This window comes from Canis lupus, chromosome 6, assembly GCF_048164855.1.
Source record: "Canis lupus baileyi chromosome 6, mCanLup2.hap1, whole genome shotgun sequence".
NCBI lineage: Eukaryota > Metazoa > Chordata > Mammalia > Carnivora > Canidae > Canis > Canis lupus.
This window is the reverse complement of record NC_132843.1, coordinates 71,198,259-71,210,780: the sequence shown is the minus strand read 5'-3', so window position 1 is coordinate 71,210,780 and position 12,522 is coordinate 71,198,259. Positions and strand designations below refer to the sequence as shown.

Below are 12,522 nucleotides of genomic sequence, written 5' to 3'. Positions count from 1 at the left end.
AAATGGTCTGTAGGTACCCCAGAGATTCTGAAGCTGGGATTCAAGGGATGAAGCTGGGGCTCAAAGGATCTGGTCACCCTCTTGTGACCCTGTAAATCTGCCAGGATGTGAGCATAAATGCATTTTGTAGAGGAAAGGGTCCATAGCATTCACTAGGTTTTTACTTAGAAAACCAAAATGGCAAGCTCTACTGATTTATAGATACTACAATTTAAAAATCATTTATTTCTTCTGTCCTTTCAAAAAGGACTTGAAGCTGCTAATAAGAAAACAGGGAGAATTCAGAGGACTTAGTGAACAAAAGTGATGACTAACACCAAAGATCCCTAATAAAGGTGATGGGAACCAGGGTTTTTACCACAAAGAATACTGAGGTGACATAAATGGTTTTCTGGTGGGAAAACGTGTTGCTTTCTCCACTGTGAGCAAGTGAGCACAAAGTATGCAACATTGGTGGGACCTGGATTTTGGATGCTCTTCCTAGAAGTGGAGAAAGCCACTACTTTTTTTTTTTTTTTTTCCCCAAGCCTGGTTGAAGTTAAAAAGTAAAAATATACTACTCATACTAGATTTCCAAAGAGAAGTTAATTATAAGTTTGTAGGCTTATATAAATATACATATTTTTAGTTAGGCATATCTAAAGTATTTACTCTGTGTTTAAAAGAATACTTCCACAGAACAAGAAATATTGAAGCAGCTTAGGATACAGTTCCACATTCCTCAAGGTTGCCGAATCAGCATCAAAAGATGCCTGATACAGATCCCCATATCGGGAAGCAAGGCTTCGGAATTCTTCCATGGACTGTTTCATCTAAAAAGAAGGAAAAGTAACAATTACAAGGAACACAGTATCATTATTGTGTGTGTGTGTGTGTTTGTGTGTGTGTATATATATATATACACACACATACCACAAAAAAAAAAAATCAAAACATAAAAAAACCTATTCTCCAACAATCAAATCCAAAAAGCAGTTCAACTTTTTTCATTTCCATTCCATTTATGCTTGTAAACCTTGTTAAATAAAATTAGCAAAGATGGTAAATGAAATTCTCAATGTTCACAAAATTACAGTAACACATATGACACACAGAAACAAAAAGCATTGCTTTTTTAGCTTCAAGTTCCACTAAAATAATTAAGACAGTTATAAATGTGTAGCATCTAGTGAGATACCATCAATCACTTTGTCATTCTAATAAAAACATCAGCCTATTTTCAGCAAGACATGACTTAAAGCATTTGAGGCTTAATGTCTATTAGTCAAACAGCTGATTTTTAAGTTTCAGAATTTTTTCATCTTACAACTAACCTCAAAAATCTCTAATGTAATTAAAGCCTGCACTAAAAATAAAGTTAAGACACACCTGATTGGAGATGCGGCCACATCTCTGAAGGTCACTCCCTAAGGTCATGGCAATTGTTGTGGCAATTGCAGGTGGAGGGCTTGTCTTGAGGCTATTACAAGTACAGATAAGTTGAGAGAAGGCCTGTAGAAGGTCAATCCTGAGTTTTACAAATTCACACTGAAAACTTAAAGGATTCAGTGGTGTACTGGCAGCCTGGGGGGAGAAAAAAGATATATATATATATATATATATATATATATATATATATATATATATATATATATATATGTAAGACAAGTAAACACAATAGCCAGATGGTGCCATACGAACAATTCCTCACCGTCTGGGCAAAGAACATTAGTTCTAACATTGATGGATAAATACCTACGTTATAAGAGGATCAATGTAATATTGGAAAGAAAAACTTATCATTATTAGTATCAGCTCCAAAAAGCTGTATGTTCCATCAACATTCAGCTTCCTTACTCCCTACATTCACAAAGACCCCACAGCATGTGGGTTGGCTAGATTATCACAAGGCTCTGGATGATGTAATCACTATAATTTTCATCCAGTGTCCAAAACCAAATAAAAAGTAACAAAGCACACAAAAAAGACTAAATCTTTCAAATACCATCTGATGGACACTTCAAGGACATTATCATTCTTCCAAACCCCTCTCATCTGTAATGGATTTTTAAAAGTTGGGGGGCAGAAGAGGAAAGAAAGATAAATATGAGAAATATGGTGCTAGACACTGGTAAAAAGCATGTTGCCTCATGGCTGATTTTTCTACTGTGAGCCCAACTTAATATTAAGAAGAATTTCTGAGCAGACATGTTAGAATGAACACAGGCTACTAAGGAAGAACAGGTTATATGATGCACAAATAAGTTTTTATAAGGAGGAGAGGTGTCAGGGGTTAAGTCTTGGACAGCAAAGAGTAGCAGCAGCTAGGTAGAGAGGGCAAGGAATGTAAGTCAAGCCAGTGTGGGCTAGGACAACCTTTAACTATTCAGTAACTACTCTCGGCAGAGAACCTAGCATGGTGCTTTCAATGAAAGGCATATCAAAACCATGCTCAACTAACAGTAAATGGAGGCAGAGTGAAAGTAATTTTCCTGACATGACTAGCTTAAACATGCTGATGCTGTTTGTTCCTTTTTTTTTTTTTTTTTTTGTTTGTTCCTTAGATACTACCTTACACCATCCTTTTAGCAGGAGAGCAAGGCATTTGACTTTGGGTTTCTAGAAGTCAGTTACAATATTACCATCTGGCCAAGTATCACATATTGACCTTAGTGTACTTCCCTCTACTTTTAAGTGTCAAATGGTAAGTTTTGTTATTTGTTAGCATTCATATTTTACTCTATGAAACAATTAGCCACTCCCTATATCCTTTATAAGGACATACACCTGGCTCTAGTATCCTCCTCAAAATGTAAGGCCCTTGAGGATATATATAAAAGTTACATATAGACAGTCCTAAATAAGCTAGAGGCAATAATTATACTCAATATATTGAATTCTGTGGTTTTCACACTTTTAGGATGCCTGTTCTAATCATGAAATAGCACAGACTAGGAGATTAAAAGAGAACATTTCAATTGCTTTTAATTCCTTAAAGATTTAATTTGCTCTCATGAGAACTCTGAACCTTACACAGCTACCTGCTATTTTTAATTTATTGCTTGTTGGTAACTTTACAACGGTCAGGGATACAAGTAGGTGTATAATGATACTATTAAATAAATACAGTACAGACAATCTGACCAGACAAAAAATCCTGGCAATCTTGTCCTAACAGGTGTTACAAAACTGAAAGGGAAGCAAGATGTAGTTATAATAAGGGAGATTTACTGTAACTCTGGATTTATTTTTGAGTATTCTATTGATGATATAAGATGGAAACTTTGAAAGCGACTGTGCATTTTAGATTGTGTTATGCTGAAAGCAATGCTAGATATAGTACACATGTCCAAAAGAACACAGAAAAGATAGATTTGTCATAGAGGAGACTTTAAAAGGTAGTAACCTCTGTGAAAGACCAAAAATGTTCAAGAAATAAATTTAGGTTATAGCAGTATGAATAATGCCAATGAGAAATAAGAAGGATACTATTTACTTTTCTTTGTATTGAGGCTAAAGCTTAAACAGAGGCTGGGAATCTAAGGTTAGCAGGTAAAGCAAAAATTGTACATAATTAATATTACTCTTGAAATTTCCTCAGGGAGGAATTATTTTCAGTGAATTCAACACAGGCAGTGAAGGAGCAACAAACTCAGAGCTCTCCCCAGAGCTCACTCAGGCTTATCAGCCAATTGAGAAAAACTATTCCCACTATTTGGATTGCTATTTTGCTTTCCCATTACTTAAATGATTATTTTTCTCCTTCCTTCCTTCTTTCTTTTCCCCTAAACATGTATAGTTCAATCTTTAAAAGAAAAAGAAAAGATTCATTATTTTACAGAGAGAGAGAGAGAGCAAGCAGGGTTAAGGGGAGAAGGGTAGAGGGAGGAGAGAGAGAATCTCAAGCAGACTCCCCACTGAGCATGGAGCCTGATGCAGGGCTCCATCTCATGACCTTGAGATCGTGACCTGAATCGAAATCAAGAACCAAATACTTAACTGACCAAGCTACACAGGTGCCCCAAAGTTAAATCTTTGTCAGACATGCATGCATATAATGCTACTTCACAGAACTTGACTTGTAGTACATATCCAATTTCCTAAATGGAGCTACCTAAAGAAACCAACATGGCTAAAAAGAAAGCTACCTGATGAGCTTGATTAAAAAAAAGTGTGTGTGTACAGTGGTAAAGAACACACGACAACCAAGAGTAAACTGTAATGTAAACCATGGACCTGAAGCCCTTGGTAACCACCATTCTACTATTGTTTCCATAAATCTGACTTCTTTAGATAGCTCATATAAGTAGAATCACAGAGTATTTGTCTTCTTGCAACTGGCTTACTTTACTTAGTATAATCCTAGATTGATTGATTGATTCATTCATTCATTCATTCATGAGAGACAGAGAGAGAGGCAGAGACACAGGCAGAGGGAGAAGCAGGCTCCATGCAGGGAGCCCGACGTGGGACTCGATCCTGAGTCTCCAGGATCAGGCCCTGGGCTGAAGGCGGCGCTAAACTGCTGAGCCACCCGGGCTGCCCTAATCCTAGATTTTGAAAGAATAAGCCAAGCATAAAGCAACTGTGGACTAAACTGTTTTAAACCAGCCCTCCTACCTACTAACAACAGCTGTGAAAACTGAATACAACATTAAGAACATATATTTGAAAGCACTGAAGAGCTTATTACGGCAAAAAGGATTTTGAAGCCAAAAATCATGAAGAGATGGGAAATGCAAGGAGGCAAGATTGACATTTGGTGACATTTTCTCCCTTGAGATGTTTGCTAACTTGAAAGCTGCTCCTGAGAGTCTGAGAAGCTGAGCAGGATTTTCAGCAATTTCATAAAATGAGGAGGGGGGCTGTGGAAAACACTTCAGGCTTTGGCTGTTACCTCAAAGGGCTATGCCCTAGGAGTAAGGAGAACTCAGAAATAGACTGGCCCTCCGAAGGATTAAAGTGATCTTAGCTTTACTGCCTGCCAAAGGCCAAGAAAGATATACAAGGCTCTGGATGATGTAATCACTATAATTATCATCCAGTGTCCAAAACCAAATAAAAAGTAACAAAGCACACAAAAAAGACAAAATCTTTCAAAGCAAGAGATGGTGGTGATGCAGGAATTTAAAAGTACAAACCACAAGAGATCCAGAAACAGAATATCAGATATGAATTTTAAAATAACTATGATTAATATGTTAAAAGAAATTAAATGACAAAACAGAGAATCCTGGCAAAGAACTAGAAAATATAAAATAACCAAATGGAAATTATGGAATTGAAAAAAAAAACCTACAATAAGTGAAATTAAGAACTTAATGGGTTTGACAGCAGATTAGACACAATATAAGAGTTACTCATCAAGTGGGGGTGCCTAGGTGGTGCAGTCTGTTAAGCATCCGACTCTGTTTTAGGTCAGGTCATAATCTCAGGGTTGTGGGATCGAGCTCCACATTGGGCTCTGTGCTCAGTGTAGACTCTTTTTGAGATTCTCTCTCTCTCTGCCCACCTCCCAGCTCTCTCTCTAAAATAAATCAATCTTAAAAAAAAATTACTGAAGTGGAAGTAAGGTCAGAAGAAAACATTTAGAGCTAAGAATAGAGAGATAAAAAGATGGGAGATGTAGGAGAGAATGTAAGAGAAAAACGAGACATGGTAAAGAGAGTTATTATCATTGTATCTGGAGTTCCAAGTGAGTGAGAAAGGGACAGAAGCAATAGCTAAAGAGGGAACGACCAAAACTGATCAAAATCATCAAGCCATAGAATCAGGAAGCACTATGAACCCCAAAAGGCATTCATACTGGTAAAAATATAAGTTGGAAACTGCCATGGGCACCTCTTGGCAGTATTTATTATAGCTGAACCATACTGCATGACACAGCACTACCATCCACAAGAAATGCACACCTATACCAAAAGATGTCCATTAGAGTGTTCATAGTCCAACTACTCTTTATAACTACATCTTGCTTCTCTTTCAGTTTTGTAATGCATGTTAGGACAAGATTGCCAGGTTTTTTTGTCTGGTCAGATGGTCTATAACTGTATTTATATAACAGTATCATATACACCTACTTGTATCCCTGCCAGGGAAGAGGCAGAGGAAGAGGGAGGGAAAAGGGAGCAGGGAGCAGGGAGCACTAAGCAGGGAACAAGCCAGGCACTGAGGCCCAGGACTCTGGGATCATAACCTGAGCCAAAGGCAGACACTTAACCAACTGAACCACCCAGGCCCCCTCAAACTATTCTTAATAGCTCCAATCTGGAAATAACCCAAATGTTCTTCAATGATAAAGATGGATAAACAGATTTCTTTAACCGTCATTGAAAGAGTATCATAGAACAATGAAAATGAATGAACTACTGCAATATGCAACAACAAAACGAATGACTCACAAACATAAAGTTGAGCAAAACAACTAGAATCACAAGAATACCGCATGATTTCCTAACTATTAATAAAAACAAGGCAAGACTGATAGCTTTAGAAATCGAAATAGTGCTTACTTCTGGGGAGATGGGTGAAGGGAGCATGAACTAGGGAAACATTTCTTAAAAAACAGAAACCATAAAGGAAGAAAGATCAATAACTTAGACCATAAATTCTTAGACTATTAAGAATTGCTGTTCATTAAAGATAGAAAGTGGGGGGAAAAGCTACAAAATTAGATGGTATTTGCAACATAGATAACCTACAAAAAATTAGTATCCAGAACATATAAGAACTTACAAATCAGTAAGACAAACAACTTGCTAGGAAAATGAAAAAACCTCAACTGGCAGTTAACAGAAACAAAATGAAACAAAACACAAATGGCCAAAAATGAAACAAATGTTTGTTTCAAGAAAATGAAAAAGGAACTACTAAACGGGAGAAAATATTTGCAAACCCTGTACCTGACAAGGGGTTAATATCCAAAAAATATAAAGAACTCCTATTAACAGCAAAGCAAAACAAACAACAATCTGATTATAAAATTAGCAGAAGATCTGACTAGACCTTTTTCCAAAGAAGACATACAGATGGCCAACAGATACATAAAAAGATGCTCAATATCACTCATCATCAGGGAAATGCAAATCAAAACTACAAGATAACACTTCACACCTGTTCAAAATCAAAAAGTTAAGAACAGGGATCCCTGGGTGGCGCAGCGGTTTAGCCTTTGGCCCAGGGCACGATCCTGGAGACCCACGATCGAATCCCACGTCGGGCTCCCGGTGCATGGAGCCTGCTTCTCCCTCTGCCTGTGTCTCTGCCTCTCTCTCTATCTCTGTGTGACTATCATAAATAAATTAAAAAAAAAAAAAAGTTAAGAACAAGTAAGTGTTGTCAAGGATGTGGAGAAAAGGGAACTCTGGTACACTGTTGGTGGAAATGTAAATTGGTGCAGGCACTGGAGTATGGAGGTTCCTCAAAAAACTAAAAACAGAATTACTAGATGATCCAGCAATTCTACTTCTGGGTATTTATCTGAAGAAAACAAAAACATTATCTCATAAAGACATACGCATCCCCATGTTCACTGTAGCATTATTTACAATAGATATGGAAACCTAAGTATCCATCAGCAGATGAATGGATAAAGAAAATGTGGCATGTATATATAATGAAGTATCATTCAGTCATAGAAAAGTGAAAACTTGCCTTCTGCAACAACACTGATGGACCTTGAGGACATTATGCTAAGTGAAATAAATCAAATACAAATACCACATGATCTCACTTATATGTGGAATAAAAAACAAAACCCCAGAAACTCCAAGCTCACAGCGAACAGATACGCAGTTGTCAGAGATGATGGAGTGGGGGGTAGGGGGGTGAGTAAAAGGGGTGAAGTGGTCAAAAGTATAAACTTCCAGTTATAAATTAAATACATCACGGGGATAGAGTGTATAGTATAGGAGTATAGTTAATACTGTATTTTATGTTTGGAAAGTGCTTAGAGAGTGGATCTTAAAAGCCCTCAGCACCAAAAAGAAAACTTTTTCTTTTTACTTCTTTAAAGATTTTATTTAGTTATTTGACAGAGAGAGAGCACAAGCAGGGGGGGAGCAACAGAGGGAGAGGGAGAAGCAGGGAGCCTGATATGCAACCTGACCCCAGGATCATAACCTGAGCTGAAGGTAGACGCTCAACTGACTAAGCCACCCAGGTGCCCCAAGAAAACTTTGACTAACTATATATAGTGAGGAGTATTAACTAGACTTACTGTAGTAATCATCTCACAATATATACAAATATTGAATTGTTGTGCTATATACCTGAAACCAATGTTATACATCAATGATATTAAATAAATAAATAAATAAAATGTTTAATTGAATTGGTAATTTAAGAAATGTCAATCAGAACGTTTAGAACATACCAAGTGACAGGAAAAATGTAGAGCAACAGGAACTCTTACATACTGCTGGGTGGTTTATAAATTTATAAACCACTATAGAAAGCCTCCTGGTATTAGCTAGTTGACTGAAGGTGTACATAACCTTGCAATTCCACTCCTACGTAGTATATTAGAGCAGTATCTCTTAACAGAGGCAAGAGCATCCTGGGCATTTCAAGAGATTAAGCATCTTTAGTTACTAACCATTAAAGCCAATAGCAGTCCTCCTTATCCTATGTGACAAAGAGAAACATCTCCACACACTTCTAAGTTGGAGCGAGGGACAGATATATAGCTTTGACTGAGGTCTACTGCTCTAGGGAAGGGTTTTCATTCTTATTATACTAGTTATATTTTGAACTGAATAATTCTTTGTTAAAGGGAGTGGTTCTGTGCATTGCTGGATGTTCAGCAGCATCTCTGGCTTGTACCCACTAAATGCCAGGAACCATGACAAATCATGATAACCAAAAATGTCTCTAGACATTGCCAAATGTCCTCTGGAAGGGCAAAATCATCCCCAATTGAGAATCACAGTCTTAGAAAAAGCTTTACATAGGTCTATCAAAAGATGTATACAAGAATGTTCACAACAATACTATTCATAATAGCAAAAACCAAAGAATTAATAATTTCATCAACACTAGAATGGACAAATAAATTGATATATAGTCATGATGGAAGACTATATAGCAGTAAAACTGACCTACAGCTTCATGTAACAAGATGAATGAATCTTAAGGACATAATTTATATAATCAGAGCAAGTTGAAGAAAAATATGTATAATTCCTTTTTATAATAAAATTCTAAAACAACATAAAATAGTACCTTGCTAAGAGTTACCAAAAAGCATGTTAAAATTACAAAGAGAGGCAAGGGAATGGTACACACAAGATTCAGGATAGTGGTTACCTCTTTGGGGTAGGAAATGTCATACAAACATAAAGAATGTGCATGAGTCTTAGAGGCAATCGTAGTAACGCCGCATTTCCTAAAGATGCTAAGTATATTTTGATATTTGTTGTATTTTTTTATATACCCTCTACACCATATATGGAGATGTTATACATATTCACTATTTTAAAATAAATAAAAATGGGGTGCCTTGGTGGCTCAGTCAAGCATCTGATTTCGGCTCAGGTCATGATCTCAGGGTCCTGGGATGGAGCCCCATGACAGGCTCTGCGGTCAGCACTGATTCTGCTTGTCCTTCTCCCTCTGCTCCCTGCCCCCAGCTCATGTGTGCTCTCTTTCAAATAAATAAATAAAATCTTTAAAAAGAAAAAGGTGTTGTCTTAAGTCACTCAATTTGTGGTAATTTGTGACACAGTACAGAAAACTAAAATACTTTTTACAATTCTTATTCTTAAATAGCAAGATAACTCTATCATTAGTCACTATGTTGGGAAATTAGACACCCAGTGTTGCTGTAGTATAAACACAGAATTTGAACTTCTTATCCTTGAATAAAGCAGAATTCTCACAGCTGTACAATCTTACATTTGATCATTCATGTGACAGGAGTAGAAGGTCAGTCCATGTTCATTCATACCTTCTCAGGGACACAGACACAAAGCTATTGTCAAATCCACGCTTGACAAATGAATGATTAAAATAAATCTTTAAAAAACCCTGATGGTAGAGTACAATCCGAAATGTGGTAAATCCCAAATGACTGTAAGGATCATACTGCCTCCTTCTCTACTCTACTCTCAAGTGGAGAATCATTTCTTGATTTTTTTTTTTTTAATCCTCAAAGCAGTGTCTGGCACATAGTAAGTGCTTACAGTCTGTTGAATAAAAGAATTCCATTTCAAAAGGAGTCGATGTGAGGCCCAATAACCTACCTTAAGGCAGAAAGGAGATCAAGGTAAGAGGTTTCTGTCAATCGGAGTCCTTACTTTCTCTGTCAGAACTCAGTCCTTAGTTACTGTCAAGCCTCATTAAATACACATACCACACAAATCATTAAAAGACTATTAAATATTCAACAGGATTTTCATAATATTAATTCTGTTTTACCGCCCTGTGAGTTTGTTTCACAGTTCCAACCATTTAGCTCTACTGAATGATAAACAATTTTCTACTCCACATGAACTAGAAAATGAAATAATTCTACGGATTGCAACCAATAACTGTACCTATATTTTCTGATGTAGGCTGATATAGGCAACAGCACTCTTTTCCCAGAATAATCAAGAGGAAAGAATCATAGCAGTCAATGCTACCCTTTAAGGTAGAGAGAAGCCATTCCTATATTCCCGTTTTAAAACAGTTGATCAATCCTATCCAAAAAAGAAAAAAAAATTATACTTCAAAAAATATGTATCCACAGTATTCTGAATATTGTCTATTTTGTCACATCTGTTTATTCCTTATTCTGCTTCAGAGCACTTCTTTTGGGACGATCCACTATTAAAAAGAGATTATGGGAAACATCTATATATATAGGTACCTAAAGTTTTACAGTTCCATCTAAATATATATAATTTTAAAGATTAATGACAATACTTACAAAATATGTAATGTTGATCACATAAACTCTTTACTCTTAAAGGGAAAATAAATCTTTGCATTAATACAGAAAATGCTCATGTTGGGTACAGGTTCTTACTTTGGAATATAAATTCAAGGAAACATAAGAAATGCTAATGGTGTACCCTCCTTGCAACCCCTTTACTCTCTTGGCAGAGAAAACAAGAATAGTAGCTGGTGACTCTCAATTTAGAATAGGAGGATATCAGAGAGGGGTAAAAAGTGGGACACTAGCATCCTTGATAATTTCTTCTTTATCTACAAAGCAAGAAACTCTAGCTTCTTAGCAGTTGCCAGGCATGAAATGGGTTGTGGCGGGGTTTACATTTGATGGTTGGTAATGACCCAGTACCTCTTACAAACAGGAGTCTAGAGAGGGAATATCCTATCTCCACTTATCCTTTCTGCATGGATTCAGTAATCCGCCCATAAGTGGTACCTGGTTCTTGATTAAAAAAAAAAAAAGATAAACTTCTATCAATTCATGAATATTAAAAAGCGGGGGGAGGGATTAAGGATTTACCACGATGTCCTATTATTTGATATTGCTAAATATATTTATCAGCAGATTTTTCAAGGTAGTTCAAATAGAATAACCCACAAAGAAAAGCGAGGCCATTCTCACACAAGTCATCATCACCAAAGGAGAATCAAGAGGACTTACTGTTAAGGAAGCAATCCCTTTGTGGTAGAATTTTAAAGACTCAGCAATGCAAGAAAGTGCTGAACTATAGTTCTCCTCTTGCAACCCGGTGAGGCACTGTTCTGCCTGTGAGAACTCCTTCAAACTATTCAGCCAGAAGTAGAAATGTTCTGAGGCAACCTGAGTCAGCAAACTCTGATAAAGCTCTCTGGCCATGTCATGGTTACCCTAAAAAAGGGGAGGTGGGCACATGATGAGGTTCTTACACTTGATGTAGCTGATGAGGCAGCTAAAAGACAAACTCAAACCCTGGATAAGTTTTAACAACCACTCTTCATATTATAGAATTCTTTGAGACTCGGGTCTAAGTATTTCGTCAGAGAAAATATGCTGAGCTGCTTTTATGTAACAAAATGCCCTTTAGTTCTTTTCTAGAACAGTTCCAAAAAGAAAATAAATGGAATTACCTATAACTCAAGACTAGGATTTTAGTTCAAACTACAGAAAGTGCAAACACTTCTGCACTGCACTGCATCTGCCTCTGGAAATGACTGGGGGAAAGGAGCTGATGGGGGCGGGGGTGGGGGGGGGAAGGGGGGATGTGAATGCCACTAAGAAAAGCCTGGGGGCCAGGGATGCTCCACACCCTGCAGTGCCTCGATGCCTGGGGGTGTCCTGCCAAGAGAGCTCCTCCCCATTTTGGGAAACATGCATTACAATATGTAACATGATGCTTCTCAAATCTTGCTCTTTGGACTTACATCCAAAGGATTTCTAGAGTATCCAAGCTCTATATTTCCTCTCAAACAAAATAAAAATTGGTAGGCTTTTCATATGGTTGAGAAGGGACAGCATACTGCAACCTGCCCCCTGCCCCCATCTCTTAAGAATGACCAGGTCGGGGAGAGGGGGGGGAAGAAAGAGGTGGTGTACTGATAACAGAGGACAGAAGTGGTGGGTGGGAGGCAGCT

General features: G+C 37.3%; 1 protein-coding gene across 2 annotated transcripts in view; it reads right to left on the bottom strand.

Moving 5' to 3' along the window:
• The window catches only part of INTS7 (integrator complex subunit 7), an 84,815-nt gene that overhangs the window by 17,917 nt on the left and 54,376 nt on the right, over positions 1–12,522 (bottom strand). For both annotated transcript variants that reach the window (XM_072831142.1, XM_072831143.1), the window contains exons 13-15: positions 11,573–11,779; positions 1,369–1,563; positions 709–812 (exon numbers count right to left, since the gene is read on the bottom strand). In XM_072831142.1, coding sequence (XP_072687243.1) covers positions 709–812; positions 1,369–1,563; positions 11,573–11,779 — 506 coding nt within the window. The remainder of the gene's footprint in view (positions 1–708; positions 813–1,368; positions 1,564–11,572; positions 11,780–12,522) is intronic.